The following is a 12,856-nucleotide window of genomic DNA, read 5'->3' as shown; positions in this document are numbered from 1 at the left end:
AGGAATGCACCTCTCTGCTGCAGCATTTCTCTGCTCCTCCAGCAGTGACACTGACCACCCTGTCCAAGTGAATGAGCTCATCACAATTCTCTGAGAAATCCCTTGGGCAGAAAATATTTTCCTGGGGTTTAAATACATTTTTTACATCCATGTTGTCTTCTGTGTTAGGAAAGTGTCTGTGGGATTTCTCAAATGGGAACAATGCTTCTGCTTTCTCAGCTTCTCAAGCAGTAAGCCACTGATTTTTGAAGAGTCAGTCTTGTGAAATCAACATGGGGTCACCCTCACGGGGGTAACTCCTGTGTTGTGCAAAGTGTTTCTTGTTCTGCTCATTTTACCCAGATGTCTCCCATATTATGATTTAAGTCAACAATGAATTCTGGGGAAGTTTTGGGGTTTGTATCTGATTCCAGTTCAACAAAAGTTGAACAGCAGTTCATTCTAGCTGCCAAACTGTTGCCAGGTACTGTTCAATAACTTGCAGATCTTGCTCTGTGCACCTGCAAATAAAAGAAACCTGAAGTTTAAAATTATTTCTAAAACGGGTAATATGGGTAATATTTTCTAAGAGGCAGTCAATTGCCACATAGTTGCAAGCATTTTCAAACAAAAGAAATCATCAGTAAAAAACCAAAATCAAACACTAAAGCAGTAACTATAACCCAACTGTCTGGAATGGCACTTACTGTCACCCACTGCACCTGTCCAGAGTGATTTCTGTTAGGAAAACCAATTCTTAAGCATGGCTGCACACATGTAGCAGCACAAAACAGGCTTTAGCACACAACATTTAGATGTTTCTAAATGTAAATAGCAATCTGCAGACAACATACATTTTCACATGTGCATCACTGCTACAGATACCAAGTACCTGCTATTTTGGTCATCACACTGGCACAACAATAAGCTAGTCCTTTAATTTTCCTCATAGGGACATAAATTCCAAAATCTGTTTGTAGAAATACCTGGAGAAATCAGCCTAGTTACACTTTATAGGGCTATTTCTGTTTAAAGCAATTCTCTTGTACTTCAGCTTGACGTTTGTAATGTCTGTGGTGAGAGAACAATGACATGAGGCTTCAGCTTCTTGTTCATATTGAGTCTCACTTTCAAATGGCTGTGCCGTAGCAAAATGGTGTGGCAGTGCAGAATTTATATACAAAGTGAAACACACCAAAAGGCTTCCATGAGCTGAATCTAAAGAAATACTGAATTATGTATCTCTTCTAAAAAAAATCTTGTTTCCTGAGCATGCCCACATCCTAGGAGTTTAGATACTTTTGCATGCTACTAGAAGTACTCTGGGTCATTCCTCGCCACTCCGTATCCATGCTCATCACAGCAGGACTCTTCCACCACCCAGGGATCCACTCATCATGGACTGTAGCAGAACTGAGTCTTGAGCAAATTGATCTAATGTAGGATGCCAGACTAAAAGCTCTGAAAAATAGTGACCTATTTTTATTCACAGAGCTGATATGACATGAAGAACAGCAAGAAAAACTTTCTTGCCATCCTGCTAACCCGATAAAGCAATTTAAAGACACCTTTAATCACTCCCCTTTTCCTTTCTCTCTGCCTCTCCTGTTGTGACCTTTTTAGCTCATGTTTCTCTCCTGGCTGCAAGATCACGAGCCACTAGCACCCAGCACAGCAACCTTCCCGATGCCCTTTCAAGAAGTCATTGGACCTGTCAGCACCCAGCTTCATGTCCCAGTCCTCTGCAGACACCGATCAAAGTCACTTAGCAAGAAAGTATATGGGAGCTAGATTAGAGTTTTATGGCTAAATAGCAAGGAGCTTGCATGGCTTGCTTGGAATCTGCCTCTCCTGCAAAGAGCAAAAAGCAGCTAGGTATATTTTCATTTCCTTCTGGCAAACCCTGCCACAGACACCTCTTCCACAAAATGACCCGGGAGATGAAAAGCAGGAAGAGAAAGTTGTTAGTGAGAAGGCGACTAGGTGGGACAGGTTAGGCTGAGTGACAAACAGTTTGACTCCATGCACATAAAGGAGTGCAAATGAACAACAGCAGATGGGGCACCCAGACCAGCACCCTCTCCCAGTACACAACATCCACGTGTGTTGATTACACACATGTATGAGCCTACTGAGCACACATGTGCAGCCCCACTGGTTGGCCTGGAGCATGGAGCTGCTGCAGACTTGCCCTGAGGCTGCTGGTTTTGGCACCACCCAACAGGCAACCTGGGTCAGCAGAGGGGCTGTGGAGTGCATGAAGAGAGGAGAGGAAGAAGGAGAGGAAATATTTCAGTGTTTTTGACAGGAGAAGTGAGAGGGAGCAGTGGGAGGAGGTAGTGAAAAGGCAGGAAAGAGGCAACATGTTGTGACAATTTAGTCTTGGAATAAACTGGCAAAGATCCAGCATACAAGGAAGTGGAGGCCAACAGGAAAGGATGGTTTGAAGAGCAAGACTGATGTGCCACAAAGATATACTGTTGCTTCAGAGGTGTAGCTGGGAAATTGCCAGAAGACACAAAACAGCTTTACAGTAGTGCAAGCCAGCCTGGTCACACTGGCTCAGCTAATGATGCTGTGCAGCATGAAACTAAGAGGGGGAAACATGCACTGGTGTGTACAGGTTTCAGGTTACTTTTTAATAAAAGCTTGTTGCAATAGGACAAGGGGTGTTGGTTTTGAACTAAAATAGGGCAGATTTAGACTAGATGTAAGGAAGAAGTTGTTTACACTGAAGGTGGTGGAACACTAGAGCAGGTTGCCCAGAGAGGTGGGAGACACCCCATCCCGAAAACGTTCCAGGTCAGGCTGGACAGGGCTCTTGAGCAACCTGATTCAGGTGCAGATGTCCCTGCTCACTGCAGGGGGTTGGATCAGATGACTTTTAAGGGTCCCTTCTAGCCCAAACCTTTCCTGCCCTCTACACAGGAGTTAGAGGGCAAGAAACTGATATGCAGGCTTCCTCAGGCTGCCACCGTTGAGCCTGAGGAGCAGCCTAGTTCAAAATCCAATGTAATGTGTGCTTCCCTGATAAAGAGGACAAAAGAGGACAATTAGTGCAAACTGCAGTGGTTTTAAATAATGCAGACAGCTGTCGCTGGCCCTGGGCCAACACTCTACACTTGCTTCATGCAAGCCTTTGAACTACAATCTAGACCCGGCCTGAAACAAAAGCCTAGGGAAAAAAGGCATTGGATCACTTTATCTTCAGCCTTTCAGATCTCTAACCATGTTTTCCTTTCTATTTCAGCTCTAAGAAATATAAATATTTAACAGGAAAAGAAAAACAACAGAGCAGTAGAGATTCATCTTTTCCTCATCCATTTTATTACAGTGCCATGGAATTACCCCCTGCATTCACCCATCCCCTTAAATATGTATTTGCTTAATGTTCCCTGTTGCATTCTCTCAAATCTGCTTTCATCTCTGCTTTTCAGAAGACCAGATGCCTCTTTTTTGGAGGGTCTAAGTTGTTTTAAAAGCATGGTAATTTTCCCAGCTGAAAAGAGCCCTGGCAACATTTTTTTAATGCAGATTTGCCTCATGAATACTCTTTACTAAAGCAATTGTATTCTACAGTTATCATTATCTTAGTTCAGCTGCATTTTGACATCAAGGGGAAAAGAGCTGTCAGATTTCTCGATATGAAAATTAGATTAGATTACATTCTGTCATATCCAACAATGGAAATTAAAGCAAAATAATGTTCCATGATGAAAACTGCAATAAATGCTGGTTTTCTACCCAAGATAAAGAGATTTTTTTTCCTTTTTTTTTATAATCTGGGGAGAAAATAGAAGATATTAGATAAAACCATAATTTCAATAAACTGAAAATAAGCTCAACTCCTAATTAACGGGGATTTGAAGAACTTTTGAAAAGAAGAGAGGACATTTACATGTACAAGAGTGTTCTGTCTGTTCGTTTCAACTCCTTCTCTGGAAAACCAATGATGCTACTTGCTCAATCAGATACAAGCTAATGACAGGAGGATACTGAAGCAGAGCCAAGCATGAGAAATTAACACCAGGTTTCAGCAGCTAATGGTAAGAAAGATGCCTATTTTTGTCCTCCAATGATCTGTAAAAGTATTTTCCGTCTCTTACTGATCAGAACTGTGGCATTTATTGTGGAATTTTTACGATACCCCTTGAGGTGAATTAAACACAAATTTGTGCTTAAATTAAATTTAAAAAACCAAAACAAAGCAGAAGACAAAAACAAACCATGGACAAGGCACTGAGCAGAGCCCTACCATCACAAGTGCTCTTCAAAGAGTCTGCAGAGACCACCAGGAGCCCATTCCCAATGTTCACTGGCACCAGCACCCATCCCGTGAGCATGGGTGCCTCAGCCAGCTCCACTGCCCAAGGAGGTGCCTCAGAGCTGACTCTGCAGGATGGCTACAAGAAAATACAGTGGCTGTTCCTTATCACCACCACAGGTAAACTTAACTCCCTTACATGGAGTATTTCCAGCTCTGGCATAACCCCTTCTGCAGCTGGGCCGTCTTGCCCTCCAAGACAGATCATTCCTCCGTCACAAATTACCGCTGCTGAGCAGCTACAGTTTCAGTGTCCCTTCACTACTCCAGGCCACGCTGGCCAACCCTTTAACCTTCCTCTCTCCATCTCTCTGGCCTGTCTCCACTCCCACAAAGAAAACAACATGCATGTCATCCAATGTTGCCTAAACTCAGAGCTCTGAGAACTAAGGATAAGGGCAAACACAGCTGGCAGCAGCATGAGAACAGTAACCTGAGAGCTGTGGTTAGGTACGACTGAGGAGAAATACAGAATTGGTTAAAATCTGGAATAGTCAGACAAGGCAGGCAGCAACAGGCAGCAAAGATATTTGTAGATGCTTCATCACATCCTTTTGTGGCAGGAAGCCATGAAAGTGTTCACAAGAACCAGTCAGTTTCAAACGATACTATGTAAAAGAAAGGCTGGAAAAAGCATCAAAATGGTAAAACAATCACTCAACTTTTCTCTAAGGAAAAAATATAATGAAACAAATTCAAGTACATGTTCAGGGGAAAAAACAACACTCCTTATTTAAAATTCATACTTTAGTCATCATTCCATACTGGTTTTGAAAAAATTATTCACAGTGAAAAAATTGTCTAAAATTCCAATTCTAGATTAAAAATTTTGATTGTCCAAATTTATTTTCATTAAAATGCCAACATTTTTCCCAATTAATATTAAAAATGTGCAAGGCTTGATCATTTATTCCAACTGAGACAAAACATTTTCAAAAATTATAATTTAAGATGCAGGGAACAATGTTTAAATTAATTTAATTTTTAGTAATAGCCATTTTGCAGGTGGTTTTGGACCCAAAGCCACTTCTAATGATTTCAGAAAGAACTGTGGGCTTAATCATAATGTCAGTAAAAAAATTTTTGACAAAAATATAAAAATTTGTTTTATCTTATAGAGTGGCCATTAATTTTTGTCTCTTGCATCACTGGTTTTTGGTGCTTTATTCAGTTATAATCAAAATGGAAATCTTCCTTTGCAAGCAATTTTACATCCACATAAGGCATTTCTACAGAAAGCTGATGTATTTTTACAAGTCCAAAAGGAAAGTCCTTTAGAGTCAGGGGAACAAATTCCCTTTACTACCTTCTCTGAAGTTTTTTTCTTTTATTTACCATCTATTCATCATGTAATCTGTGGTCTCTGTGCAGTGCCACTCAGCCCACACCTTTACTCAATGGGATTTACTCCTATCTTTCAGAGGCACTTGCTTGGGCCCCTCTCAGAGGGCCTCCCTTGCTGCACCCCTGTATTGTCCCTCTCCTTATCGTCACCATGCCAGCCTGCCAGGTCAGGGACTGCTCTGTTACTCACCTGCTGCCAGGCACAATGGTCCCTGATCTACGCTCAACCCTTGTGCAGTACAATTAGTATCTGCAAGCACACACTGCCAACCCACGCATTGTCAGGGCAGGTGAAGAGCTCCACATCTGTGCACAAACCCCCCTGCATGGCTGTGCATGCTCTGCACGTGACCTGCCGTGCTCCCACCCCGGCACTGGGCGGTGGGGAAGGATCACCTGCTGTAGCCCACACAAAGGGCTATCTCTGCTTAACACACACCTGGAATGACACTGATAACCCCCCTTTTCATACTGAAAAATATTCTTCCATCATTAATATTTTTGTCTCTTTACACCAAGTTGTCACGGGTTCTGGGGTACCTGAAAGCACAAGATAAATGGATAGCTACATAAATAACGTGTGTTTGCAATGGCCTTAGATCACACAAACCATGTCTTCAGAAACTTATCTGCCACTGGCCACACTCACAGGGCCACGCAAAATCTGGCAGATGCTTTTTGCTCACCTGATCAAGGAGAAACTTCCACTGAACTTCTACACACAAACCCACCTACTGAAAGTACAACCCTTCTCCTTTGTACAAGTGTAGCTGTGAGGAAGTGTGGATGCATGCAGCATACAGTCTGCTCAACCCCTCTTTTAACATTTCTCCATCAGACTGACCTTGTTCCGAAAGCCAGTGGTGTATTTGTTTATGTGCTTCATTATTTCTTCCGATTCACTTGGTCTGAGACAACAAACCCCTCAAATGCCAGCAGTTCCTTACTATCACCTTCACTTCATAGGCCAAACTTCGGGAGCAAGATTTATCCTTTTGAAAAATAATTATTACTCCCCCAACTACCCTGTTAAACTTTAGATTTATCAGTAGCTCCTTCTCCACTTGCCGAGGCATACTATATAGATTTTTATACATCCCTTTATAGAGATGTTTTATTGGCAAGTGGCTTAACCACAAAGAAAGCTGGTGGGCATAATCAGGTCACATTTAAGATAACCATGAAAAATCTCCAAACCACAAATACCCACCAAACCTTTTCTTACAATGAACAGAAACGGACATGTGCTATGCAGATCCAACCAGAAAGCTAGCTGGTGTGGAAAGCAGCACGCTATAAATATTGTATTGATTAAAGGGAGAGGAAGCAGCAAAAGCAGAACAGAAACAACAAAAAAAAAAACAGTAAGGAATCTCCACTAACTGCACAATCCCAAGAAAAATCTAGATGGAGCAGTGTCTGAAAGGTGGGACTAGGTGGAACCCCCCACCGCCTAGTTTTGTATCCATTCCCCTGCCTCATGCTGGCATCCCACTGGAATGAGTGCTGCACACACACTGCTCCTCCCTTTCCCTGCTTTTGGCACAGGCAGAAAACACAAGCACGTGGGACAACACGGAGTCCTGCCTGGCCACGTTCTCAGTCCGCATGACCAAATACTCTGGGCAGTACTAAGGAACTCCTAGACATAAACAGGGAAGTTTGGGATGAAGTGCTGGCCACAAGAAGGCTTTGCACTTGGACTTAACTGATTTCTAGAGTGCTCAGGGAAACAGACCTTTATATGCATTTCTATCAAGAAATATGACTGTGCTGTGTAAGATTGGGCAGGAAAAGCCACATACCACAGGCAGAAAGTCACAGTGCTTCCTAGCATGCATCTGAGAACCAAAAGAGTAACGTTTACTGCCATAGCTTGCATAGCAAAGAACTTGGCTTTAGCAAATGTAGCTGAAAATTAAATATACCTGCTAGCAACATGACCCTGACTCTTGGGGTGCAGCAACAGAAACATGTGATAGGCCAGACCACTCAGACAACTTTACAGATCCTCTCCAGAACAACCAACTGTGGCTCTGTGTGTGTAATGCACACCCTGTCATCCAGCCGTCTGTGAAATCCTAGTGTCCTTTCTAAATGCAGGTATGTTCCCTTGCCATTCTCCCAGGAAACATTTCTCAAATATGCCTTAACTTACTTCCAAAGAGTTTGAACACAGTTTGTATAGCTACAATGTTTTATGAAATCAGTAGCCATAATTCCACCCACTCCTTTCCAGCCTGACACCTGCTTTGCATTTGGGAATACACACATTTTTTCACTTCCTCATCCAGGACCTCTTCCACTAAGAGTTTTTACTTTGTAGAAAATTCTGTGAGTTTATTATTTTTCTTCTTCCAAGACAGAACACAGATTTTTTCCTGTTATGTAATGAACACAGACATCACAAACCCATTTAGATTTCCATTACATTCTCTGTATGGAAATACATACAAAATATTTACATTTAAGGCTAGAAACTTGTGACTTTTCCAAGATGTTACCATGCATGTTTTGCCATATTTAAATGCTTATTTTCATGTTACTTTTAAAACTTCTTCTTTAGCAGAGATCAAAGTTTTCAATAAACAGTTTTTCTTCAAAGCTTAGAAGAGCATTGGCACTTTTCTGTGAACATTTTTTTTTTCCCATGCACCCATTAGCACTGACAGAATCAAATTCCACATGAAATTTCTTATCCACTTTCCTCCACTCCTAGCCTATACCAGCTTCCCAAAGTGACTGTGCCAGACAGCCATAAAAACATTTTCCAAAAGTGTTGTGATCATGACTACATCCTGAAATGTGGCTATGTTGTAAAAGTTAAAACCTCCAAGACAGCAAAGCCTGAAATTCAATGATAACTTCATGAACTCCATTCACAAAGTAAGGTTATAGTAAGTATTTCCACTGCAGTTTGATAACTATAGAGCCTAACACCTTATGGTGCAAGAACAGTGAGAACCCATAGACAAGGATTTACAACGACTGTGTTGTCTATCTCACAGCAGTTCTACCTGACTTAGTTCTCTCTGGAATCCCTAATGTTGGAATACAAGAACTATAACCATATTATTCTTCTATCAATCCTTCAAGACATTGCAACCAAGCCAAACACTTAGAGCAGCACACTTGTCAAGGAGTGTGTAATGTCTGAAATCAAACTACCCAAATCCTGTATTATCTAAGCCAGTTATCATATATCTATTGCATTAATAAGGTTTGGACAAGAAAAACGTCAGCGAAGTTTTGGCAGTTCAAACATTAGATGCCTAGAAGATACAGTCCTTGCAAAATACACTGTGATATATTGTGTCTCTTCAACTTACATCATCCAAGGCTTTTTGACAACTTTTTAAATTTAATGTACTACCCATTGTAAACAGCAACACAGGACAAAGAAAACACCATGGCTAGAATGTGCTGGATAGATGACTGTGTCTGCATATATCTAACAAACACCTTAACACAGAGTAATTAAAATAAGCAGTCACAGTACAATTTGTAACAGTCATCTGTCTTAATCTATTTTTAACATTTGTCAAGCATCTGACACTGTCAGCAGGCCCAATTCGTGCATCTAGCCTGATAATCATCTACATGCTACCAAGTGAACAGATTTTTTCTCAGGAATCAAATAAATTTTTACCTAATGAGTATTAGGCCATGCAATATATATTTAAGAATAATAAAATTCATATTTCAGGATACCTAGTGTCACTTAAGCATTCTTTAGAGGAGGAAGCTTGCTTTCATACAATTTTTGCAATTTCATTTGTTTTGCTGAAACTCAGTGGAAATAGTACCAGACCCATTTAGCAGAATTCTAAATGCAACATGTTTAAAAAAAAATAAATACATCAGGATAAGCAAAAGTTACTATAGTTAAGTAGAAGAAAACAACAAATCGTATTTCCTGTTCAGTAGCAGTATAAATCACTATATTAATGTAGTGCATTGATATAGTAACTTCTTCTTTGTTTATTTATCAGAAATCATATGCATTCTATTTGCATACAAGAAAAGAAAAACAAAAGGAGACAAGTAATTTTAAAAGCACAAACAGTCTGACCTCTCAAACCGTAAATGTGCACTTACCCTTGAGCGCTCTTTCTTTAAGTTCTAGAAGTGGGCCAGGCCTGTGGTTTTACTCTGTGTTCCATGACAAAAGCTATTTAATTTATGCACGTTGTTTCAGAGCTGAGAAGCTTCTGTTGTTTTGGTAGTGTGACCTTAGGGTAGTGGGTCTGGTCACAGAACAGTTTGACTTTTAAGAGAGACTATTTAATTACACACAGCAGATGACTCTTCCTGGGAAACCCTCCGCCAGGGAGGGTGAGAGTTGGCAGGGCTGAGAGGGTACATCCTACTTCCATAAAAGTCCACAGGAATTTCCTCATGGCCTTGAGAGAGAGAGGAAGTGTTGGCCTTAGCTTTTCAAAATAAAGCACTGGGTTGTTTTTTTAAGCACACGCTTAAGTGTGCTGAACTGCTTTACTAGACCTGTTGAGAATTTCTTGCTTGCTTGAAGTTAAGCGCACAAAAGCTCTGCAGAACATGAGAAAATCTGTAATCCCTAATAATTAGTTTGAGGAAACCAAAGGTGGATAGTGAACTTTTAACAATCACTTCATAAGAATTCATCTAACAATTTACACTCCTGAAAGGCAAATAAGAAAATCCTGAAGTAAGAAAAGTATTTCCCACTCCTGATACCAGGAAGAGAAGTCTCACACAGGAGGAACTTGAACGATTTGCACAAACCAGTCTGAGCTCAAGGGGTCTAGAAAAGGCTGAAAAGCAAGTTTCCCACCAAGCACTTTCTTGAGTATTTTGCTGAAAGTGAAGCTAAAACTGGTTATGAAATACTACCATGCTAAATACTTCTTGATCCCAGTGTTATCTAGACCCAGATAAGAAACTGCTGTGTTCAGCAATACAGCGCCCACAACCACCCTCCTTCAGGAATAGCAGCAGAGGTCTCTGTGTTCTATAGCCTAATAATCAAATTAAGCCCCAAAGAAACGAGACACTTGGTTTTAAGCTCATTTTAGCCTGAGGCGATTTAACAGTTTCACATTGTAGGAAGACACCTGACAAGCACAGACCATGGGCTGAGGAAGGTGAAAGGCACCTGCCTGATTTTCTAGCAGCTAAGTGATACAGCTATGGATAACTAAGGATCATCTGGAATTCAGACACATTGCCTTACTCTTATCCATTTGGCCATGCAGACTGGTTTTGCTCTAAATTAGGATAAATTAGCTATTGGCTAATGATGCAGGGAAAAGCCACTCAAGGCAACTTCTCCAAGACAAGTCTAAATTAATGGCTTGTTTATCAGAGATTCTGGACCCCACAGAAGCCAGGAGAGATGCTATCATCACTGTCATCTGCTCTGCAGGCAGATGTGTGACTCCAAGCAGAGTAAGCCCATTGTGACTAGTGCAGTGCAAGCCATGAGATAACAGATCATACTGAACTGCAATGCTGCTTAGTCCATTGTCAGTGTTGTGCTGCTGCAGCCACCCGACTTCCAGCTTGCTTGCTGGGAAGGCAAGACAAGCTTGCAGTCCCATGAAAAAACACTACAGAAATACAGGCAGCCACATCTGAATGCTTGATCACTGATTAAGAGTGTCAGCAAAGTTACTTTCAGTCCATTTGGAGCAAGTTGTCGTTCGAGAGAGATGAGAATTCTCCTTAGATCATGGCCACACTCATCTGTCCCTTAGCAGTGATGGAGAGCAGTCATAGAAACATCTCCCGCTTGGAAAACTCTTCCAAGCAGTGCCTCCTCACCCTCACCAAGGCAGGAAAGCACCTGACCCCGAAACAGGTCACTTGCTTGTCTTGGAACCGGCAACACACAGGGGGAAAGCATGTTCAAAGAGAACATGGCTGTCTTGGCCGTGGTTAGATAAAGCTGTTTCTCCTCCAAGCAAGACCCCCGCCTCCCATGTGTTATGATTTTTGCCAGTTTTATCCCCCCAGCCAACTCCTCTCCCTCGCACAGGAGAGCTGCTCCCAGCTCTCCAGACACTTCTGGCCTTCCCAGCAGGTCTCGGCCTCCAAGTCCTCCAGGTCTCAGTGCTGCAAGGGCCGCGTGTGGTGATGCTGTGCTGTGCTGTGCTGTGCAGTGCACTGCACCTGCAATGCAGCGTGTGGTGATGCTGTGCTGTGCTGTGCTGTGCAGTGCACTGCACCTGCAATGCAGCGTGTGGTGATGCTGTGCTGTGCTGTGCTGTGCAGTGCACTGCACCTGCAATGCAGCGTGTGGTGATGCTGTGCTGTGCTGTGCTGTGCAGTGCACTGCACCTGCAATGCAGCGTGTGGTGATGCTGTGCTGTGCTGTGCTGTGCAGTGCACTGCACCTGCAATGCAGCGTGTGGTGATGCTGTGCTGTGCTGTGCTGTGCAGTGCACTGCACCTGCAATGCAGCGTGTGGTGATGCTGTGCTGTGCTGTGCTGTGCAGTGCACTGCACCTGCAATGCAGCGTGTGGTGATGCTGTGCTGTGCTGTGCTGTGCAGTGCACTGCACCTGCAATGCAGCGTGTGGTGATGCTGTGCTGTGCTGTGCTGTGCAGTGCACTGCACCTGCAATGCAGCGTGTGGTGATGCTGTGCTGTGCTGTGCTGTGCAGTGCACTGCACCTGCAATGCAGCGTGTGGTGATGCTGTGCTGTGCTGTGCTGTGCAGTGCACTGCACCTGCAATGCAGCGTGTGGTGATGCTGTGCTGTGCTGTGCTGTGCAGTGCACTGCACCTGCAATGCAGCGTGTGGTGATGCTGTGCTGTGCTGTGCTGTGCAGTGCACTGCACCTGCAATGCAGCGTGTGGTGATGCTGTGCTGTGCTGTGCTGTGCAGTGCACTGCACCTGCAATGCAGCGTGTGGTGATGCTGTGCTGTGCTGTGCTGTGCAGTGCACTGCACCTGCAATGCAGCGTGTGGTGATGCTGTGCTGTGCTGTGCTGTGCAGTGCACTGCACCTGCAATGCAGCGTGTGGTGATGCTGTGCTGTGCTGTGCTGTGCTGTGCACTGCACCCGCAAATGCAGCGCTGGCTTTGCTTTGCTTGCCTTGCTTTGCACCGCACCGACCCGCGCTGTGCAAATGCAGCGCAGGGATGCTATGCTTTGCTTTGCTCTGCTCTGCTTTGCTTCGCTTCGCTTCGCTTTGCTCTGCCGTGCTCTGCTTCGCCGCCCCGGC

General features: G+C 43.2%; 2 protein-coding genes across 2 annotated transcripts in view; one reads left to right on the top strand and one right to left on the bottom strand.

Annotated features, from left to right (window-relative positions):
* Positions 1-4,322, bottom strand: part of ALPK2 (alpha-kinase 2) — a 31,825-nt gene extending 27,503 nt beyond the window's left edge. The window contains exons 1-2 of the mRNA XM_010003654.1: positions 4,235-4,322; positions 1-219 (exon numbers count right to left, since the gene is read on the bottom strand). The exon at positions 1-219 is cut by the window's left edge and continues 1 nt beyond it. Coding sequence (XP_010001956.1) covers positions 1-219; positions 4,235-4,322 — 307 coding nt within the window. The remainder of the gene's footprint in view (positions 220-4,234) is intronic.
* MALT1 (mucosa associated lymphoid tissue lymphoma translocation gene 1) overlaps positions 4,321-12,856 on the top strand; it is a 32,300-nt gene continuing 23,764 nt past the window's right edge. The window contains exons 1-2 of the mRNA XM_010003653.1: positions 4,321-4,423; positions 4,867-4,915. Coding sequence (XP_010001955.1) covers positions 4,321-4,423; positions 4,867-4,915 — 152 coding nt within the window. The remainder of the gene's footprint in view (positions 4,424-4,866; positions 4,916-12,856) is intronic.

This window comes from Chaetura pelagica, unplaced genomic scaffold, assembly GCF_000747805.2.
Source record: "Chaetura pelagica isolate M959 unplaced genomic scaffold, ChaPel_1.0 scaffold488, whole genome shotgun sequence".
NCBI classification, from domain to species: domain Eukaryota; kingdom Metazoa; phylum Chordata; class Aves; order Apodiformes; family Apodidae; genus Chaetura; species Chaetura pelagica.
Note: the sequence above shows the minus strand (reverse complement) of the source record. Positions and strands in the feature narration are given on the sequence as shown.